We start from the raw sequence: 23008 nt of genomic DNA on the forward strand, positions 1-23008 counted from the left end.
AAGATATGTGTTATGTGCTGCTTATGTGGTTTGCAAAAAGTATTATGAATGGTTTTTTTGCCTCAGTGAAATTTGACCTTGCTCTTGTCTGTGCCCATACCTGCAGCTGGCTATGAGAGGACCCCCTGGGCCAATGGGTTTGACGGGAAGATCGGGGCCAGTGGTGAGTGAGAATTTATCCAGTGGAATTTATGCTGCAACACAGCTTTTCAATCTCTTTTTTTTTTTTTTTCAATCTCTAAATGTATCTATTATTCATAGTTTTGTGTTTGATTGCATTCATTAAAGTTGTCATTTACAGCCATTGTATATATCTGGAACAAGTATTCAAGATTAAGTTAATCAAATGCATATTTTTAAAAATGCAGTGTTTTATTGGATTGGATTATAAAATATCTTCTTTTGTTGCTTGTGCATTTTTCTTTGTACTGTTGGTACTAGAAGAAAGTACAATCAAATACAGAGTAGTACGTTTTTTTTTGTTGCTCAGTAAAACAGAGGAAAAACACACGTGTATTAACAGCTGCTTTACATATTGCAACCGGGCAAACTTTTTTTTCTTGGGCTTGTTGATACAAGATCCACAGCTTATCTCCAGGAAAAGACCCTACAAAAGACTTGCCCAGAGATGAATGCCAGATAAAACACAGATCTATCACTGTACCTGCATGTGTAATCTTAGGCCTCTGGTGCCAGCTAGACCTGGAGCTATCAGGCTAGTCTTGCAAATAAGTTTGAACTCTAACTTGGCACAAAGCGTTTAGAAGCTGAAAATAAATTGCAGCAAATTAAGATCAGCGTTTAAGCCAGGTGCATATAATGCATGATTCAAAATCTGATAGGAGTGTCTTGCAGTTTATAATATCACATGTGCCAATTTGTGCTTAAAAATAATCGGTGCAGTGATGTTTATTTTGATGAGCATTGGTGTATGGTTTGACTGCTGTAAAATGTCGCCATCTGCTGTTTTTTTTAAAGAACTGTTTTCCGTAATCTGTCCTGAAGGAAACTGCGTGTGAAAAAAGCTTGAAAAGATATGTATATATAAGCATGCTTGGTTTGTGTTCCCTTACTTTAGGGTCCACCTGGCATTTCTGGATTGAAAGGTGAAAGTGGAGACCATGGTCCTCAGGTGAGGGATAAGTTATGACTTAATGACTGGGTGAAAACATTTCACACAAACTGAGAAACAAATAGTGCTGCTGATCACCAAACTGGTCCTCATGTGCTTTTACAGGGTCCTCGTGGCACCCAAGGTCCTCCAGGGCAGCCTGGCAAAGCAGGCAAGCGGGTGAGTGAACTCACTCACCTCCAGCACTCGCACTGCAGTGTGTGTGTGTGCTTGCATGCCTCTGTGTTTGTTGTGTGGTTGTTTGTACTTGTCGTCTCTCCTCAGTAGCTGAGAAGCTTATTTCCACTCCAACAAACAATTGCTTGAGATGTGCTTAAAGGTCTGTGGTTCCTCCAATCCTCGGATCAATGGCTGGGCAGTTAATCTGTCTGAAAATGCCAAAACATTAACACTGACTATGAATGTAGGGCGCAATTAGTGTCACGGTTCAGTCCCTCTGCAGGGCCAAACATCGTGACCTAATTGGATACTAATAAACATAAACCAGTCATTTGCAAGTTAGTAATACAAGCTTAATTAAAATGCAGGACTTTAGCTGGTTTTAATGTCACAAAATGTGATTAAATATTGCTTAATTAAATAAATAGTATGCAAGCTACTTATGTACGGATGCAGTGGATGAAATGTATCTTGCGCTGTCATTTCTAATGTTTTCCCTAAAAGCTAGTGAGGCAAGGAGGAGATAGAGATAATAAGAGAAATGTAAGCTGCCCTTCAAAAACGAGTCAAATCTGACAAATAAACATATTCTTTGGTTTTACTTCATTATTTACTGATTATAACAACCAAACAAATACTCATTTTCTTCATCTATCGGTAAGAATTTGCAACATCCAGGAAGCCAACTGGTTCACAGGAAGAGTAAAAACAAATATTGACATTTTATCTGATGATATAAATAGAACGTAATCGCTGGTAGTTTTCTACAGAAATGAAAAAGGAGACTGATAGCAAAATACAAAATAGAAAAGTGTGTGTTTTTAAAGCAGATATAACAAAAAATATATTATTATCTTACTTATCTAGAATCCAATAGTTATGTTCTGAACGTCTCCGCAGTATCAAAATCTGTATTCATATTTTTAATCTCTCTTCTGTTTTAAGGGTCGTGCTGGAGCTGATGGTGCCCGTGGGATGCCTGGAGAATCAGGTTCTAAGGTACAAATGCTGCTACGTAACATTTAAAGTTTATTTCACTAGAAAAGAGCAAATAGTGGAAGTGCTCTTGTCCATATAAAGATTGCTTTTGTAATATTGCGTACTGTTTTGTTACAGGGTGACAGAGGATTTGATGGACTTCCTGGGCTGCCTGGTGAAAAAGGACACAGGGTGAGCATAATATGGCACTTCATATGTTAAATTATGTGCAGTCTGCTCCTTTTGCAGATCTCTCTGATTTAGAATAGCTGTGAGATTTATCCGCTGAGAGTAAATATGAAACAGAGCATTGTTTGCCTGAGAAACTGAAAAACTCTAGATGTTTTTGAGCAGTTGAACAAAACACTGCTTCCTCGTGTGATAAGTCACAAAACTGGCATTAAAACAAACTCTCTCAGTTATACAGGATTAGCCGTCTCAGATTACAATAATAACCAAAGGTTTGGATATCTTCAATCTCTTTTAGTTGGCTGTAGTGGGTGATGTAGTTTGGAATTTCAGTATCTTTCTAAGATCATGTTGAGTAACATCCTTAAATTTCAGTGTGCTGAGTGAAGAACTGTTATGCCAAGAGGGGAAAATGGATTAACAATTTATAATTTGCTACATGGCTTCCACTAATGTACCTGCATTAATCACGCACTGAAACTCGGTAATTGGTTTGTACATTGAAAAATTACGAATGAAATCACTGTCGAGTACGCCATCCTGCCTGTCACCTGGTTATTCGAAATCTGTGTTATGATGTCGTATTTGGTTCATTCCCAGCAATGGTTTATAGCATCAAAGGTTTGGTATGAAGGCTTTTACAGTATAGTGAGATGCAGCAGGAAGTGAAAACATAATGTGTTTAGTATGCAAGGATGAAGAAACAAAAAAGTAACCAGTGTTTGAAAGGACACTAACGTAGTTTTCAAATTAAAAGCTCCAACTAGAAAATTCTACAAAATAAATAAAAAACATCATAATGTGAGACACTAACCTCGACCTGTGTGCCTTTCTGATCTCTTTCTTCTTTTTCTTAGGGAGAACCAGGACCAATGGGACCCCTAGGTGCCCCTGGAGAGGATGGACAGAGAGTAAATGCTTCCTCTTTTATCTCACAAATACCTGCACTCAGCCGAGATGCATCACCAACATACTTATTTAGATCAGATGTGCTTCACCAGCTCAGCCATCAGGCAGCAGCAGCTGGGTTGAGACTGGGAACTGGGAACGAGGAGAGCTTGTGTCTAACCTTTTCTTCTTATGAAACTACCTTAACCAACTCCTGGCTGTTGGTGCATTCAGTAATGTTTGCAGTGGTTTAACATAAGCTGTAACTGATAGAGGATTTTAAGCACCTAAAATTAAAAGTGATGATTACTAATATATAATACAAGATGTTTACTTCCAGGTCTGGTTTATTTGAATTAATATGATAAACGCTAAAAGTTCAGTAAAGATCATTATATTTCATTTTCTCTGATTCTGTCTGTTTCTTCCCTCAGGGCGAGGATGGAGAGATTGGGCCTCGAGGATTAGCTGGAGAGAGTGTAAGGCTCCTGGTTTTATTATATCATGCCATCCCAGATCTATGAAATTACAACAAGCTGCAACATGATCTTCCTTAAGTCATTTAAAAAAGCTAACACAAGCATCCAGCAGGGGCAGTAGTGCCCCTCTGACAATTATTCATGAATATTATGACCATAAAACAATTCTCAGTTTACTTGAACTCGTTTGTTTCTCATAGGGTCCAAGAGGTTTGCTGGGACCTCGTGGTCCTCCAGGACCCCCTGGATCACCTGTACGTACTCTGACTTTTACCATGTCCCCATGTAGTATCACTGCCTGCAATTAATATGATCGGTCACGAATCTTGTTTAATGTGTCCTCTGCAGGGTGTTGCTGGAGTTGATGGTCCTCAAGGTCCAAAAGGAAACATGGTACAAACACAGCTTCCTCTTTATCATAGTCACCAACATGTGACCATATCAGCTTTTAGTGCTGCAGATCTTCAGACCCTGGGCTGAACTACACAGATGCTTTTACTCAGTGCGCATTGTTAAAGTTAACTTTTAGGTTGTAGGATGCACAGCTGTGAGATCAAAGGTTCAGTGCTCAGTGGTGAGTCTGCTGTGATCATTATATCTTAAAGATGTGTTAAAAGTCACATTATGTTAAGATAAATATATATAAATAACAACAACTTACAGAAATGTGTTATTAATACGTTTTGCTGCTATTGAGAATTAAATGTCCACCAAGAGTATAGCCTCTCTTTCATTTATTTCTGTCCTGGACCCCTAAGTAAACATGCTGTGGTATTTTAGGAAAGAGTGGAATTTTTTGGACCAAAGTAAAATACATTAAGCTCAGTAAAAAGGCAATCCAGATTGGAGTATATGAAGCAGATTGGGAAAAGTAGGCATACCAAAATATTTCAATTAGTTAATTAAACTCTTCTATAACGTATCCCCTGAGATATCATTGTTTTTTCTTTGTGATCTGGGGAGTAAATAGTCCAGGCGACAGACCTGTTAACAGTGCCACACTGGGTGTAATTCAGCTGCACTGTATTTCTGAGAGTTGCTCCGGGAATAATGTTTCTTGTCTAGTTTTGACAGTCTTCTTGTTTTTTTTAGGGACCTCAAGGAGAGCCAGGCCCACCCGGGCAGCAGGGAATCCCTGGGACACAGGTGAACGAATCAATCACGAGGTGTCATCACTGCACCTGAAACAAGCAAAGACAAGTGCAGTGCAGGGATATTTTCCATGGACTTATCTTAGGAAAAGAACTATTTGTTTGGTTTAGTTTTCATTGTCTTTGTGTTGGTTTAATCCTGCAAAGCTTCTACAACTGTTGCTTCAAGCTGACACACACACACACATAAATATATAAGCACATATCAGATAGTGTTATGTTGTGCTTCAGTGAAAAACATTATGAGGTCAAAGAAAAGTGTGAGGCAGAATTCATAAGGACCTTGGAAAAGAGAAGTGCAGCGGTCAGAGAATCTCAGACAGCTTAATAATGTGGCAGCGCATGTTGTTGATGTGGGTCTGATGTGGTGAAACAGTGTCTCAAAGATGGACTACACAAAATACATCTTAGATGCCTCACGCAGTGTTACTGAATTGCATACACCTGATCTCTCTTAGGCCATTTTTACCTTGCTCAGTTTTTATATTTGCTTTTATACTTTTATGACTGTTTATGTCTAAATTTTATCTACCATGTTTGCTATATATACATTTTTCTTATGTTTTTTATGGTATGTTTACGTGTTACTGTAAGGTGACCTTGAGGGTCTGAAAGGCGCCTATAAATAAAATGTATTATTATTATTATTACTGTGCTGTTACATGCAGGTCTTATGAAAGAGAGAAACCAGTGAAAAATATCACTTTGTTACAAAGGACGGAATTCGAACTCATCATTAAATACAAATAATGTTCACCTGAGAGGTCACCTCTCATTGAAGGTTCAAATTTTATCAGCACGTTTTGGTATCAAATAGAAACGGCACTACTAATGAACATTTAGCTGCCACATGTCACTGATGCTCATCGCAGTTAATGATGTTCACGTATTATGTCGCTATGAATAATGGGAGGGCATTATCTCCTTTCACTTCATAAAAGGATTGGTCTAGTCTATCTACTGCTGAAGGAGGGGATGAAAGAATCACTGGAGCACCTTTCCTTAGTCATTAGACAATTCATCCAGTTTTTCTTAAGGGTTATTATGGCTGCCACTCAGAGAGATTCTGTGTCACTTCCCTCTGTTAGGATTCTTCCTAAGCAAGTTTAACAGCTTGCTTGTAGCCTCTGTATACACTGAGCATTGGTTTAAAAAAATGACACACAAGTGGGAAAAAGGCACATGAGCCGACTGTCAGGCATAGAAGGCAAAGGAGCAAAGGTGGGAAGTAAAAATACAAGACAAAAGGGAAGACGAACTTTCACAGTACAACGGAAAGTAACCAAAAGATAAATAACTAATGCTGAAAGACATGAAGACAAAAGCATGGGAAACAAGGACACCAGAGACACAACCAAACCAACAAATATAAAGGGCAATGGCAGGTAGGGACTCAGAAATGCATATATGGGAGCACATAAACAAATATTTAAGGATTTGCAAGCATGCTAAGGGCCAATATACCCCACTTAGAAAGAACAAGCACACTTAAACACACAGGCTTAACATTTCTTTACCAGCTAAACTATTTACAGCTCCAATAAACTCCTCAGTTTATCCAGCTTGCGCATGTGTTTGAGCATGCCTGTTGTTGCTATATCGACTCTCATCTCTATCTGTCTCTTGTTTTGCAGGGTCTTCCTGGTCCTCAAGGCCCCATTGGACCACCTGGAGAAAAAGTGTGTTTATCTCTGTCTTCATTATTTGAAAGCTTATTATTAAAGCATTACGGTTTGTACATGGTGAATGAAATGTTTGTTGGTACAAAAAAAACGTAGTCCTGTGCGAGGAATTATTAAGTTGCCGAATCAGTAAACTGTATTTGATATAAGATATAAAGATCCATGATTTGATGTAACTTTTGCATTATTTGTTAAAATAAGGCAAATTTGGTATCTGCAGGTTAGCAAGATTCATGCTAAGTATGCTATGTACTGCATGCTTCTTTGTCATGTCTCTTTGTTAAGGAAGCTTAGTTGTATTTATCTAACTACATTTTAAAATTTAAATTCAGTTTATTTATTTTTTGTTTATGATAGAATTTCTTTTCCTTGAGTTTTCTTTCATCAAAACTAAGAATCTATATTAAAGTCAAAAAGTTGCATTTAGCTTATTTGAACCTGCACGTGATCTTCATAAGAATCCTGGACATTTTTTTAAATCTGTCTTTTTCTTTTCCCCATGCAGGGACCTCATGGCAGGTCGGGGTTGCCTGGATTACCTGGAGCTGATGGGCCCCCTGTGAGTGCTCTTGTGACCTATACACATGCATACTCTATATCAATATTACACACATACATATCCCACAAACAAGATAATCTAACACCACTTTACTCATTTAATATTCACTAAAATTGCGGGTGCTATTTTTTACTTTTTATTTTGTACTAGTATTAGTAGTAGTTTAGTACTGAATCTGCCGTTTAAATATGGGGCAATTGTGCACTTGTCCACCAAGTTCAAAGATAGCTGCACAGCTAATGTACTTACGAGATCATTGAGGATTAGCGAAACAATAGACATGCAAAGTGTAGTTTGTGGACAATCCACTTTGAGAGCCTTTCCTTTATTTGTTTTGCAAAAATAAAGGAAAGTTTTAGTTCCCATAGATTAAGAATTTAACTATGGGTGCTGAGTAGATGAAATGGACATTTTTACTAAAAATTGCTCTTAAGTATGCAAACAAAAAGTGCAGTCATTAATAAAAAATCAAACCAAAACCCAAGTTAAATTAGTTACATGCTTCCCCTTAAAAGTCAGGAACCATGTCTGGAACATTGTAAAATTGTGGTGGCCATAACTCACACAGATTGAAAATTTACATGTGGAGGTGGTTTTGAGAATATTCGTCTCACACGTCTCACCTGCAAGTTATCAGAAGTTGTGAAAGCAGAAAAAATAAAAAGCTTATACCGTAAAATAAGAACCATTCATTCACATGACATGAAACAACAGTATTCTCTATTGAATCCTCTGCAGTAAACCCACCAAGTGGAAAGTAGATTGCTAAGAAAACAGACAGACGCACGCACAGATGCACACATATACAGTGACTCCTTGACTTATTTGTGTTATACCTTCAGTCTGTTGGTAATGATTTTTGGAAATGGCCCCCATTTTTGTTTGTTTGTTTTTCTTGAAATATCTCATATGCATTTCAGACTATAAATGAAGTTGTTGTGCAAGCTATGTGCTTCAAAAATGCACATGGACAATATTTTGATTTTTATGTAATCCTTTTTGTGCAGCATGGCAGAACTGTACCTCAGACATCTCTCGTGGCATTTTCCATCACCAGAAATTTGATAAATAGCCTACGGGATTTGTTATTTCGAACTCGTAGTTGTTCATGTCATACCTCCTTCACTGCCCTTACTTGGAGAGGTGTATAAGTTCAACAGGCAGACAGCCTTAGCTGGCCTCAGGCACCAGAGCCTGGTGATTTACAGCCCTCTACGTCAATGTCACACTTCAGATCGGGGAATGTCAGAGGCTAAAGGATCCCATATGTTTGTGGGCAGTTTATATCCAACCTGTCTGTCTGTACGATAAACCTTACTTCATCAGTGGCCATCACACAAATATCTAATTTAATATTATTACTAGAAAAACTTGTACTTGTAGTAGTATATCTGCTAATATACTATGCTATTGTTTGCAAAAAAGCACCATAGAGCACACAAGTTTACCCTTATAATTAATGCAGCATTGTGTGAATGCACTACAATTGCACACAATTCAGCTTTGCTCTGAAATAGTAACTCTTTTGTTTGTTTGCCATGTGTTTGAAGGACAGCACAAAAGCTAGAAATTGATCTTAATATGAATTCAGAAAGAAACACTGGGGTTCTTTTTTGTGAAGTTGCTTCAACATCATAAACGGTTGCATCACGTAGCTCAGTGACACACATTAGGTCACAGCATTCACTAAGTTCAATAGTTTTGCAAGTTTTAACCACGTTGTGAAGACTTTGTTTTGTTTTGCAGGGTCATCCTGGTAAGGAGGGGCCACCTGGAGAGAAAGGAGCCCAAGTAGGTGTTTTGAAGTCACAGAATTTTATCTTATTTTTTTATTTTTTTCATTTGTTCATTTATTCATTCATTCACTTTTTAATTGTTATTCATATTCAGATCACATAACATTTTGTTAACTGAGCTTATGTTGTGCCAGTATTTAATATTACAGTTTAGTTTGGTTCAATAATTGACCAACACTGATTGTTTACGATGCATTTGTAATGGCGAACCATCTTAAATTGACACTAATCGGGTATTTAAATATGTGATTACAAGTTATTATTAATGCCATCTGCATTTATCTGCTAAGCGTTAGCCCCAGTAATCATAAACTCTTTCTTTGCTCCAGGGTCCATCAGGCCCACAGGGTCCCATTGGTTATCCTGGGCCTCGTGGTGTTAAGGTATGATGTTTGATGAGGCATGTATTTGATCGTCCAAACGTTTTTTAATTATTCTACAGGAGTTTGTCCTGCTAGACATCATTGTCATCAGTCTAATCTCTGGCTTCTGTCCTACAGGGTGCAGATGGTGTCCGTGGTCTCAAGGGATCAAAGGGAGAGAAGGTATATATGTCTTTTTAAAATATATATATTATTTTACACAATTTTTTTGATATAAAACATAAACAAAAATAGCTTAATAATTATACATAACGTATTGCTAAAGTCAAAGTAAAGAACCAAATGGGAGTCAGTTCAATGGGATAACTCCCTTGGTTTCTGTTAAGGAAGTTGGCATAGTGAATTGCAGGTTGTCAGTCTAAACTTCATCTTGTGATAAAACTGAAGGCATCAAAAATAATGTTTGGGAACAGCTAGTAGATAGTTGCACGTCAACCTCTCCAACAGTGGCTGTTTACTGGCACTCCCAGCTTTGGTTTGAGTCCTTTGAGCTGGAGTGGACAGCTGCTGGAGCCTGAATGTAGAGGTCAGTCGATTGCCTTCTTCAGCAAAGACGGAGACTTTCTTAAAGTGACCCTCGATCCACTGTTGAATGTAAAGCTGTCACGCTCTAGAATGTTTTTGAAAGCCCACTACAATCAATTCCAAGCAGTTTCTGAAGTGTTGAACTGTGCGTGTATCCATGTAGAATTTAAACTAATATTTTTTATATATAGATAGGCATAACTTTTATTCAAGATCAATACAGCTGTGTCACTGTAAAAAAATCTATTATCTGACTGAGAGATGTTGTTCTTACTACAATGACAGGTATTCATATCATTTTTTTATTGAATTATTTATAGCAAGAGATCCAAAAGCCAAAACCTCGAGGAGAAAGCGTTTGTTATGAATAAAGGATGTGCTTTTCTTGAGGTGTGTGCGTGTGGTCTTTGCGATGCGAGTTGGTGGCAACAGATGTGCTCAGTACTGCATTATGCATCAGAGAGTTGAAAACATGGACAAGTGAAAGTTTCAAAGAACAGAGGAAGAAGTTTGGATGAACTCAATCGTGTCCATTTATTCACAAAGTCAATAAACCCGAGCATCATTCGGCGTATTGTAGATATACTGAGTGTCTAGTGTCTTTAAAACTAGAGCAAATTATATCATGTTTTCTAATTTGGTACATCGGTATATAAACAGTCACAAATAAAAGTGAATGGGCACTGCTGCAAATGTAGAGGATGAAAATATCAACAGCTTTACGTTTCCATGCAGGTGCTATTCCACTATCTGACCAGCAGATAGCACTGTCAATCCTGTGATTTACACGGTGAACCTAAGAAGGCTGAAGCTTTAAAAGATTTTCAAAAAAGAACTTTTCAAAAAAAGTTTCAGGGAGTTTCTTAGAAAAAATAATCAATTTCAGACAGTTAAACTTTTTTTTTTTTTAGCAAAAATATAGTAAATTAACCCCAAAAATGCCAGAAAATTCACTAACTTCTCTCATTTCAGGGTGAGGACGGTTTCCCGGGTTTCAAGGGGGACATGGGAATCAAAGGAGACCGGGTGAGGAGCTTGACTGAAATAAAAACACTGATGACTCAACGTTTAGTTGCATCTTTACTATTTGGATGGAAAATTAAGATATATAAAATTGAAACCATGTGTTGTTATATATTTGTTGATTGTAGGGTGAAATTGGTTTGATTGGGTCCCGTGGAGAGGATGGTCCTGAGGGTCCTAAAGGCAGAGCTGGGCCCCCTGGTGAATCTGGTCCTCTTGGTCTTGCTGGAGAAAAGGTAACATAGCTCTGACTGCAGTTGTGCTAAAATTGTATTCCTGTGCTTACTTGTGGTGTTAATGTCTCTCAGGGTAAACTGGGTGTCCCAGGATTGCCAGGTTATCCTGGAAGACAAGGACCTAAGGTACGTTTGTGAAAATCACGTTTTTTTGTTGGGGTTTTTTCTTGGATAATAATAGATAACAAATATTAAATGGTGGTTTACTTTGTTGGCTGTGGTACTTCAAGTCATCGGGTTTGCCAGGTTACTTGGAAATAACGCAGCTGTCAAACATCCCATATTATGTAGCACGCTGGTTATTTTTATTTTTTTTTAGTTATTTTTCAAAAATTGGCATCACTTTTTAATAAGGTGTCACTAACAAGGCTATAATTCCCTAAATGAGTAAACAACACAGCTTTATTTTGGCAGTGCAAAATTTTAGTGTTATTGCTTTATGGAGTTTGCCATGGATTCAATTTTTGTTGAATGTCCCCAATGCAACATTTGAGGCTCTGCAGAATAGGTAAGCTTTTTTAAAAATCCCCCTGTTCACAGTATGATTACAGAAAATGTCACTTTGTCTCGTGTTTAAAGATATTTTGTGCCATGTTGTAAAGTTTCCCTCCTCTTGTTTCAGTGTGTCAATTATTTTATATGGACTGAGAAAATGTTCTTTAACAAGAAGTATAGTGCAGTATAGATAAGGAACAGCTTGTTTAACCCCTTATGTTTCAAACTCTAGATTCAGGCTATTTGACAGGAGCGTGGGGTTAACAGTGCAGATAAATACAGGATGAGCTTTAATTATTATGCATGTGCTGACCCTCACAGCTTCTCTTGTGTTTCTGTACTTTCCCTCCGTGACATATCTACCTCTTGTCGACAGGGCTCAAGCGGTTTCCCTGGATTCCCAGGAGCCAATGGCGAGAAAGGAGGCAGGGTAAGAAAACACATGCATTAAGTTTTTGTGTATGAAAATCACCACGACATCACGGCGCAGCACAAAAGAAAATTGATTCCCATTACAAAGCATCTGCATGGTGACTTGGCACAAAAATAAATAAATAAATAGATGAATAACAGCAGCAAAATCAATGTCAGGGAGAGAACAAAAGGTGCGGAAACAATTGTGCTTTCATTGAGCCCATGGCCTCATTTCTTGGCTTGAAAAAGAGTTGCACTCACGCAGTTTCGGAGAGTTGCTGAGATGCTGTTTGAGTTTTCATATTTGCACGTTCACCACTGACGTGTGCAGTAAGCCAGATATCCCCAGCTCAACACCATTTGTTTTATTAAAGGTGGAGGTAATGGGAGAGAGTATTCGTTTGAAATCCACTTTAATATAAAGATTATTAAAAGTATAAAGAGTTATTAAATAAATTGGCTTAAAAATCTTTTATTAAATTAAGTGGATACTTTAAACTGTATTATTTATATATAGCTTTATTTGGCACACAGAGGTTATTTTGTGAAATAAAGCAATCCAGCCAAAGTCAAAATGTCTCTTCTGATGTGAGAAGCCAAATAGTTACTTAAAAAATTATTTGCTTTCAATGAACATAACTCCTGTACTCTTTATTTATATTTCCATATAACCCGTTTACATTTATTAATGGGATCACACTTTAAATTCAAGGTTTTCTTAGTAGGCCCATACAGGTAAATGGCATTGCACTGTGTCCTGTAATTAGAAATTATTGTTTATTTATCAGTTAAAAGGAAATAATGAGTCACTACAGTGTTTTCTCTGCTTGAACAGGGGACACACTGTTCTCTGCTTGTTGCTCGATGTAGAAGAGATGCTTTGTGTGGAACACATGTTAATGGGGTTTCATATGTTAAGTGGATTAATGCTGGATGAGGACAGACAAGCAGAATCTGTGCTTAAGCCTTTTTAAAAAAATTTTGTTACCTAACAGGGCACTGCTGGCAAATCTGGTCCGAGAGGACAAAGAGGTCCGACGGTAGGTGCTGTTCACGCCATATTTTTGTGATTAATGGGCTATTAGTGTAAACATTGTTGACATTAATTCGTTTAAATTATTCTTCCAGTCAAATTATGTGCATATATTATAGCTGTTGAACTAGACTGTTGTTGCTTAACATGACTTTTTTCTCTCTCTCTCTTTAGGGTCCCAGGGGTGCTCGAGGAGCCAGAGGTCCAACAGGAAAACCTGGACCCAAGGTTCTGATGCTATAGCCGTTACAACAAAACACTACTCACAAAGAGTCAAGACTTTTCAATTAAATTGCTACTTTGTCATTTTGAACATAATTAAATAGAGCTGCTTTTTTAAAAATGTGAGCTGATGATGATTTGTTTTTGTGTGTTGAAGGGCACAGCAGGCAACGACGGTCCTCCTGGCCCACCTGGTGAGAGAGTAAGTCCAACACACTGAGCCTGCAGTGGCTGTTGTGCATTTTAAAAGCACACAAGGTTTAGATCCATACCAGTTTGTTTTTGTTGTCCTTGCATTAGAAATATACTTGTAATTGTTGGTATTAGGTCTATCTCATCAAACTGGATTCTAAGCATCAAAGATAAATAGTGATGCTAACCTAGTAGGGTACACATAATATGCTTTTTTTCTTCCCAGTAGATCTCTGGCATCTACTAAAATGATGGCTGTGCCTTACTTTTACTTTTCTAGTTCAACAGGAGGATAAATAATAATTAAGAAATTAAGAAATTAGTTGATCAATCGATAAATCGTTTGTTTCATTTTTAATGAGGGGCAATTCAGGCATCATATAATATTATAATAAGACTTCTGTTCTATACGTTGTTGTCAGCTGGGATTTTGCCTTAATGCTATATCATTGTTCCTACAGACAGCAGCATTTTTGTTTTGTGTTTTTTTCACTTGGCTCCCAGCATTGCAATAAAGTAAATTGCTCCTTTGCAGCATTTCAAACTGACACTCCAAAAGGAAAGGAGGAAAGAAAGGAAAGAAAGCGCTTCAAAACTAGATGTTTAGTGCTGGGTGGCTTACTCAGCAAAACAAAGGAAAAGTAAACAGTGTGCAGTTGCTGCACAAAAACAGATTCCCAGCAGTGACACTTTATTTAATAACTTTCATTAGGTTTTGTTAGATTTCTAGTGGAATTTGATTTTGTTGTGTATCAAAGAAATGAGAAACATTGGCTTGATTTAGTGAAGGCCTGAAAGAAGGAAGGCTGTTAAGCACCTGCAGCAAATGCTCTGTTTGCATTAGCATTTACCTACCAGCACTATTTGTACTGACACACTGTGATGAATTTTAGTTGATCGGGAAATCTGAGCCTCTTTTCTGAAAGTTGAAAGTTGGTAACAACAGAAATGAAATAATGGCACATGTTGCTCCTACCTGTCCTCGGCTAGGTACAGGGATTTCATCATTAATCAGTCATAAAATAGTTTTTTCAGTCTCAAAGGTAAATGTTTATCATAGATATACTTTCACGGACTTAAAGTTTTCTTCTTTTACTGATCTAATACAGTAATGGCACAGTGATTGAAGCAGATGTTAATGGACTGCTGTCAACAGTTCTTTGATATTTAAGCTATCTGAGATGTAGTGTCATGAACTCTGTAACAGTATGAACGTCCTCTTTTGTTAAACTCCTATGAACATGGACAAGTGAGGTGAAATAAATTTGAATCTGATGAATAAGGATGATTAAAAGTTAAGCTTAAATGATCGAGTCAGCTTTGAAGCTTTTATTAGACTGCAGAAAATTAAACTTCTATTAGATGTTTCATCGATTTATGTTAAATCTCCTTAAATTAAACACTTGTTAACTCAATAATGTATAGTAACTGAAATCCTTCTTTAGCATATTTGACTCTACAAACTCGGATACACAACCCCACAATATGAATGTCTCTATTTGTAGCATTGTGGGTGACACTTTTTCCCCTTAATTAATTAAGATACTATTTGTTACAGTTTTTAGTCATTACCCTGATTTTTTTTAACATGCAGTTTAGCTTTCAGCTGGTTTCAACCCCTCATTAATTATATAAGCTGAGCATACAGTATATGCAGCAACATTGATGAAGATTTGTTACCTGATAAGCTACAGCTAATTTTCTACAACAATGAAAAGTAATATATTAGGATACAACAAAGTTTATTTGGAGTTAATGTTCATGTTGATGAACTTGGAGAATTCAAAGGTATTTTTGGCTTATTATTATTGCCATGATTCTAATCTTCCCTGTGATGTTGTCTGCTTGATTTAGTCGGATCAGACAGGGACTTTTTTTGAAGTTATCTTTATAACAATATAATATTGGATTTCAAAAAATATCCATGCTACTGAAAGTTTAAGGTTAGCTGGACAAATAAATCACTGCAAAGAAAAACTCCAGATACACTTTTACTCTCACTACTTTTCTGTGTGGTTAGAAAGTGAGGCGAGTCTTACCAGTAGTCACATCATATCATTTATGACCTGAGGCACAGTTACTCACCTCATGGTGAGGCTAGTTTTTCGATTCGAAAAGCTCCACTTCTCCAACCTTGTTTCGAATTAGCCATAAGCAATCCCAGAGCCTGACACTTTTTCACTTTTAGGTTTTGTTTTGCCTTTTTGCATAATGTCATAACCTTAACTTGACTGTGTGTTGATTGCAGGGACCTCAAGGACCACAGGGACCAGTAGGTTTCCCTGGACCAAAAGGCCCCCCTGTAAGTATTTCTCCTTCCTTGGAACAGAAGAAAGCCACTTGGCCTCTCAGACTAAAAAAGCATCTACACTGAGGCTTTGTGGTTTTGCAAGGCTCTGTGTCTAATCTCTTACTTTATTTACCCTTCCTCGGTGTTGCAATAGCAAAATAGCCTGTTTGCAAACATTAGAAGTCACAATTGATTCAATTTGAAGAATTCATAGGGTGCAGTAATACATAGCAATATCCCTAATTCTGTTCAGAGGTCATTACTCTAACTGTTATTGAAGCAGAGCTCATTTTCTCACTACCCAGTCAAGGCAGGAGACAAGTGGTAATTTCCACCTATTGATTCCGGTTACATTCATAGCTGGCTCTCACGTCTCAGCCCGTAACGATGTTTATTTCACACAAAAATAAACAAAAAAACTCTAACCCTGAGCCTATTTGCATACCCTTCAACTACTTCGAGATACTCAAGGGTTTTTCCTTTCTCAATATTATGTTTACACTGCCCACAAACCATTTGCACAAAATTGTAGTAATGAAACTTGTTGCTTAGAAAAAAAACTTTTACTCAACCAAAGGGCTGTCACTTAAGATATAAGTGTGATAACAATGAATGTCCCTGGCTGCCTGGTGAATGTATGTCTTGTTTTCTACCCGACAGGGACCACCTGGCAAGGATGGGCTGCCCGGACACCCTGGCCAGCGCGGAGAAACAGTGAGTAATTGCAATATCTTGTATGACCGTTACAGACCTCACGTTGAACTTAAACCCAGCATGATCTAAGAATTATACATATTGGCTTTTTTTTTTTAGCTTTCTACATTTAAACTACTTTAAAACAAGACTTATTCCTGTGGCTGTGCTACAGTATTATACATAAGCATATCTATAGTGCTTTCATATGCAGTAGATAACGATGAAATCGTTGGCACAACATCTCAGTGGGATGCCAGAGGTGCAGACCCATTTCGTAAAGCAAACTCTAAAAGAGAAAGCCCTTGTGAATACTGCCTGAGTCTGCTGCTCAGCTGGTCTTTATTCACACAGACAGAATACACACAGACACCGTCGAGGTAAATCCACAGGGCTCAGACTGTGGGCTGTGTAGCCATCCATTTCTGATGGAGTTTCTATCTTATTGTTACTTTGGCATATTTGCAAATATCCAATGAATAGATGCTAAGCTTTGACTGTTTAGTTCCACTAAGGTTTACTTGTGTATCACTGCCTACTGTATAACAATAACACCTTAGAGATAACTAAGCCAGCATAATATTTGTTGCAGCAGGATAAAACAGTTTGTTGCTTTTTTTATTTGTATTGTTTGTTTATTGTTCCAAAATGTGCATGAGCTAAATGAAAAATGGCTGAATTGGCACACAGATAACAACAATAAAAAAACAAAGCAGAGTAAGATTCAATCAAATGAAGTTAGAATCCCCCGCTCTTCGATTCCTCTGCGCTTGGTGTGCATCAGTGCACCATGGTTTGATGAGGCTCGGAGGACAATGATTCTACTAAAAGCTTGACATCATTGCCTTTATCAAAGCTTCCTTTTCCATCTGCCTCTTTCCCTTAGATAATATAATACAGCACACACAAGTGCTTCCCCGCCTTTTCTGTAATTCAGGCCCCAATAGTAGTCTTCATTAAGGTGTTTATGTGGTGATGAGTGGGCTCCACACAGCAATAAAGATGCTCATAGATGCACATCCTCAGAAATGCAAGTTACATTTAAGTAAGTGCAAATAAAGATTTGAGCCGTGAGCCACGGCCGATGCTGCAGCAGCCTGACTTGAGGGCTTTCTTTAAAAAATACATCATCATAAATCACAGCACATAGTGATCAATAGGCCTGGAGTCACAAGTCTTTCAGTATTGACTTTGTAAGAAGTTTGCATTTGAAACTTTGGTTAGTTATAGGATAATAAGTTGCAAATCAAATGTGCTGCGATTGTAATACCTCAGTGTGTATAGGTTATAGAAAAGGCCAGCGAATGAGGGATCCAATAGAAAAAGCTGATTTCATCTAACACTCCTCTTGTGCTCATCCTGGGGTTGTACTTGTTTGCTTCTCAGTAACTCTCAGGAAGCTTAATTAAGCTGTACACTGTTCACTGTCTACAAGTGTGTAGCCTTATTACAGCTGTGATAAAGGTAGAAGATACCATTCTTTATCTGGTTGTATCAGTACACTTAATAGTGTGTTTTAAGAAAACTGTTTAATTAGTATTTCAGGAATATACTGGAGTGCACTTGAATTCTGGTCAATGTGGATTGGATTGTTCCTCTCCCTGAAGACAGAAGTTCATCTGATTTGTACTGCACTGTCGGATTCAATGCTCGGGAATTTTGAACTTGGATCTTTTTTGGCTCGTCCTGTTTTGCTGTTTAAATGTGCTTAAACGTATCCACGGGGAGTACTTCAATGCAAATCAGCCATATGCTGTGAATGTAAACTTAAAAGTTAACTACAACTAACTGGTCTGTATTCTCCCAGAGAGCATATAACTTAATGGTGACTTGTACACTGTATACAGTAGTAGTAGAGCAGCTATACTATTATACTGCTGGCTTTGACGTTGGCTAGTTACACATTCATACACAACATGACCAGAGTTTTATGTCACCTCAATGACATAAAGTCAGTATTTTATTAAAGATTTCAAATTAAATTCAAGAAAAACCCCAACAATCAGATGAGTTGGTGCTTGCTCAAGGGACCTCCTATGAGCAAGCACCCTCAGGGAGGGGCAGCTATCTGCTCTGACCAGTAGGGGTGAGGGGAGGAAGACAGGACAATAGATACACTGTGGAAGAGAGCCAGAGATTAATAATAACTAATGATTAAATGCAGCGTATATAACTAAGGGGTGTTTAAGGGTAACTATATGCAAAATCAAAAAAGGAAAGTTTGAAGCCTAATCTTAAAAGTACTGGGTGTCGCTGTCTCCTAAGTCCAAACTAGGAGCTGGTTCCACAGAAGAGGGGCATGAAAGCTGAAGGCTTTTATATACTCTATGAGCCATGAGTTAGCCTGACGTGTTCTGTTAGCGACCAAAGCCCAGTTATAAGAAGAAGGACAGGACTTAGAAGCCAAAATGTTCATAATTTTCCACATTTTTATTCCTCATGTAGAAATCCGTCACTCTCATAGCAAACAAATGAAAATGTCATGTCAAATCTGTTGTCTGTTGTTGTCTTATTTTTAAATCTTAATTACAGCATCCAAGTACAGGTACCCCACTTTATTATCTGAGTGTCTTTATTGCCTGGTTTGGTTTAAACAAGAGGCGTATGTTGTGTGACCCTTCCTTTTCATGTCTACTTTGGACTGCAAGCAAAAAAAAGCTAAAAGCTGTAAAGCTTATTGCATAGACTTAATGTCCACATAGACATTAAGATATGCAACATATTAAACAACTGTACATATAACTCTAGTTATTTACCACCCTGCACTGTATTGCAAAACAATATATCCTTGACTGTAGATAGAAGCTGAAAAACTCTTGTTCCAGAATCAAGGAAACATCAGACCCAAACACATAGTAAATCCCTGCTCATCATCATAAATAATATCATAATAATTGCTGTACATGGGCTTGAATAGATATGATTTATGTCTCCAATGCTGCTGTAACTTGTATAAATAAGGTTTCATACTCTCGCTTTTCTTTTTTCAGGGTTTCCAAGGAAAGACCGGTCCTCCAGGACCAGGAGGTGTTGTTGGGCCCCAGGTAAGAGGAGATATACAGAAAAGGCAAATACATATATTACTAAACAAACAACAAAGCAGAAGGTGATATAAAGTAAGTGCTGCATCCGCAGTGCTGTGGATCAAATTCTTCTATATTACAATTTTATTTCAACAAGAAGTACTGTGGGCAATTACAAGAAAACACATACTTGCTCATATACAGTAGATAGATCATCATTTACTCAGTTGGATCTTGGACACCTACTGGCTTTGAGCTCTACTGTACTGGCGTAAATTATAAGTGAAAAACTGATAAGCTTTATTTATATGGCACATTTTAAAGAAGGTTACGAAAATAGAAAAGTTTAAAAAAAACAGCTGTAAAATTCACAAAGTCTTTCATTACTTATTTTCTAAATGTAACTTACTGATTTATGGTCATTTTCATACGTTGACCTGTAAATCCAAATGTGTGATAACATCTTAGGGACCCACAGGAGAAACTGGTCCCGTCGGTGAGAGAGGCCACCCTGGACCTCCTGGCCCACCTGGAGAGCAGGGTCTTCCAGGTGCTGCTGGCAAGGAGGGAGCCAAGGTATGTATATTGGATTCCCTTTAATTTTACTTTTCCAATTTATTTTAGATATCATATAATAGCAAACTATGCTTTTCTAGCATCTAACACTTTTACACACTAACCTTCTGAAAACACAAACAAACAAGAAAAGCGGCCTTGGCTTTTCATGTAAACTGAAGAAGAGGATGCTCATGACATTGATAGGAAGTTCAAGAGGGTATACACGAGCTGCAAATTAAACCTACACATTGTTCCACATGATTTTATTTTGCAGACTGAGCCAGCTGTCCCCATAAATACTTTTGGGGGGCATACAATGCTTGATAGATTACATATTCCTTTGATAACACTGTGAGAGTGTGGGATGTGTTTCGCAGCAATCACCCGACTATCACCATTGCTCTCTATGCTAGACAGTGCAAAATTGAAGGAAGTGACTGCTGAAGATACAGAGGCTGAGATTTGAGCAGTGTCTGGCTACGTTCTCTCCCTGGGCCTCCCTGCTCGAGAAGTGAGTGCCCATTAGGAGCAGACAGCAGGCATTTTGTAGAAGTATGAGCTGCTCCTAACCAACCCCCTGATTCCCAGGGCCACTCAGCATACCCTGCTCCTCAACCCCCACAGCCCTCAAATCCTCATGTGTTCTTCTTTCATTTTCTTCCTGTCTTCCCCAAGCAGACAGTTTAATCAAGTCTGTCGGCTAACTCCAAACCCTGTGCCAGTCAGGTCTACTCCGTTCAGACCTGCGCATCAGTATGCCAGGGACACTTTGAAGAGACCTTGGCAGCAGAGCCCAAATCCTCTTATACCTCTCAAGCCCACTCTTCTCTGCCTCCCTGTTTGCAGATAAAGTCAGCCTGCCAGCACTAAAGAAGAGAAAACGAAGCCAGAAGTTACTTTTTCTGAAGTCAAATGTCCTTGTTTTAGAATTGCACCATATAAAAGAAAAAGAAAAAGAAACAAACCAGAATAAAAATCTGTACTCAGTGAGGATGCAGTACAAAGTTTTTTTTCTTGTAGGCAGAACACAAAAGAACTTCTGAAGGAGATGTCTTATGTTAGGGAAGGGTGGAGTTTGTGCACTAAAAGGATGTGAACTTTGTCTTTTTTCTCTGTTTTTTTGGTTTTTGTTTTGCTTCATTGTAGCAAGAAACTGGCTGCTGGAGTGGAGTACTCTTGATTTTTGATTTTGTTTTTAAAATCTGACTGAAGTCTTTATGTTTCATATTGTGCCTGATGATGCAAAAGCAATACTGCATTGGTATTAAGAGTTATTTATTGACTGTGTAATGACAGTACTAATGAATCCACAGGAAACGTGTGTCTGTAAAACTAATTGCATCTAATAGCTCATGATGGCTGTCAGTTTTGAAACAGGTTCACTCCTGTCCCTGCTGGGGAGTTCAGAGGCATTAGTACATATATTTGCTCATTTTCCCAGTACTATGTATCTCTCCCTCTCTCTCTGCCTCCTGCTACTCAGCAGCCAGCACTGCAGTATAGTCCTTTTTTAAATGCATAAATGGCTGCAATGCATATTCCACCAGTGGGATGAGAATCATTAAGTGACTTGGTCATTTCATAAGTTTCTTAATTTCAAGGTTTTCTTTGTAGTGCAACTAAAAATCCCTTGTTTTTCTTTTCATATGTGTTGCATCTCCAAACCCATACTAACATCATCAGTACCTATGCAGTAAAGTTACGTTAGCAGTTGTTATGTAGATGATGTAGTTTTGTGTAAAAACAAACAAACAACATATATATATATATGCCCCCTTCCTTCCTTTAAGCGGAAGGAAGGGGGCCGGGGACTGGTGAGTGTCAGCACCACAGTCCAAGATGAGACAATGAACATCCAAGAATACATCACGAAGATGGCCCCAACTGACAGCGTGCTCAGTGAATACCTCAGGCAGCAGAAACCCAAGAAAGAGGAGGGAGACGAGGAACCATCATGGAAGGACAGGCCCCTGCACGGTATGTACCACCGGCAGATAGAGGAGGTGGCTGATATCCAGAAATCCTACCAGTGGCTGGACAAAGCTGGACTGAAAGACAGCACAGAGGCACTAATCATGGCAGCACAAGAACAAGCTCTGAGTACAAGATCCATAGAGGCTGGGGTCTATCACACCAGGCAAGACCCCAGGTGCAGGCTGTGTAAAGATGCCCCAGAGACAATCCAGCACATAACAGCAGGGTGCAAGATGCTAGCAGGCAAGGCATACATGGAACGCCATAACCAAGTGGCCGGCATAGTGTACAGGAACATCTGTGCCGAGTATAACCTGGAAGTACCGAGGTCAAAATGGGAAATGCCCCCAAGGGTGGTGGAGAATGACCGAGCTAAGATCCTGCGGGACTTCCAGATACAGACGGACAAAATGGTGGTGGCTAACCAACCGGACATAGTGGTGGTAGACAAACAGAAGAAGACGGCCGTAGTGATCGATGTAGCGGTTCCGAATGACAGCAATATCAGGAAGAAGGAACACGAGAAGCTGGAGAACTACCAAGGGCTCAGAGAAGAGCTCAAGAGGATGTGGAGGGTGAAGGTAACGGTGGTCCCCGTGGTAATCGGAGCACTAGGTGCGGTGACTCCCAAGCTAGGCGAGTGGCTCCATCAGATCCCGGGAATAACATCGGAGATCTCTGTCCAGAAGAGCGCAGTCCTGGGAACAGCTAAGATACTGTGCAGGACCCTCAAGCTCCCAGGCCTCTGGTAGAGGACCCGAGCTTGAAGGATAAACCGCCCGCAGGGGCGTGCTGGGTGTTTGGGTGTTTTTTGTGTATATATATATATATATATATATATATATATATATATATATATATATATATATATATATATATATATATCTCAAACATACCAAAACAGTAATTGTAAGTCTTTTTCATTACAAGGACA

At 38.5% G+C, this 23008-nt stretch overlaps 1 protein-coding gene across 4 annotated transcripts in view; it reads left to right on the forward strand.

The window, feature by feature from the left end:
- The window catches only part of col11a1a (collagen, type XI, alpha 1a), a 69466-nt gene that overhangs the window by 23888 nt on the left and 22570 nt on the right, over window positions 1-23008 (forward strand). For all 4 annotated transcript variants that reach the window (XM_087846007.1, XM_087846004.1, XM_087846005.1 and 1 more), the window contains 26 exons: window positions 107-163; window positions 1079-1132; window positions 1238-1291; window positions 2237-2290; window positions 2408-2461; window positions 3316-3369; window positions 3781-3825; window positions 4026-4079; window positions 4174-4218; window positions 4918-4971; window positions 6611-6655; window positions 7164-7217; window positions 8964-9008; window positions 9343-9396; window positions 9514-9558; window positions 10894-10947; window positions 11073-11180; window positions 11253-11306; window positions 12052-12105; window positions 13085-13129; window positions 13297-13350; window positions 13502-13546; window positions 15785-15838; window positions 16487-16540; window positions 19510-19563; window positions 20011-20118. In XM_087846007.1, coding sequence (XP_087702133.1) covers window positions 107-163; window positions 1079-1132; window positions 1238-1291; window positions 2237-2290; window positions 2408-2461; window positions 3316-3369; window positions 3781-3825; window positions 4026-4079; window positions 4174-4218; window positions 4918-4971; window positions 6611-6655; window positions 7164-7217; window positions 8964-9008; window positions 9343-9396; window positions 9514-9558; window positions 10894-10947; window positions 11073-11180; window positions 11253-11306; window positions 12052-12105; window positions 13085-13129; window positions 13297-13350; window positions 13502-13546; window positions 15785-15838; window positions 16487-16540; window positions 19510-19563; window positions 20011-20118 — 1452 coding nt within the window. The remainder of the gene's footprint in view (window positions 1-106; window positions 164-1078; window positions 1133-1237; window positions 1292-2236; window positions 2291-2407; window positions 2462-3315; window positions 3370-3780; window positions 3826-4025; window positions 4080-4173; window positions 4219-4917; window positions 4972-6610; window positions 6656-7163; window positions 7218-8963; window positions 9009-9342; window positions 9397-9513; window positions 9559-10893; window positions 10948-11072; window positions 11181-11252; window positions 11307-12051; window positions 12106-13084; window positions 13130-13296; window positions 13351-13501; window positions 13547-15784; window positions 15839-16486; window positions 16541-19509; window positions 19564-20010; window positions 20119-23008) is intronic.

Source organism: Neolamprologus brichardi, chromosome 9 (assembly GCF_056152115.1).
Source record: "Neolamprologus brichardi isolate AB-2024 chromosome 9, ASM5615211v1, whole genome shotgun sequence".
In the NCBI taxonomy this organism is placed as follows: Eukaryota; Metazoa; Chordata; class Actinopteri; order Cichliformes; family Cichlidae; genus Neolamprologus; species Neolamprologus brichardi.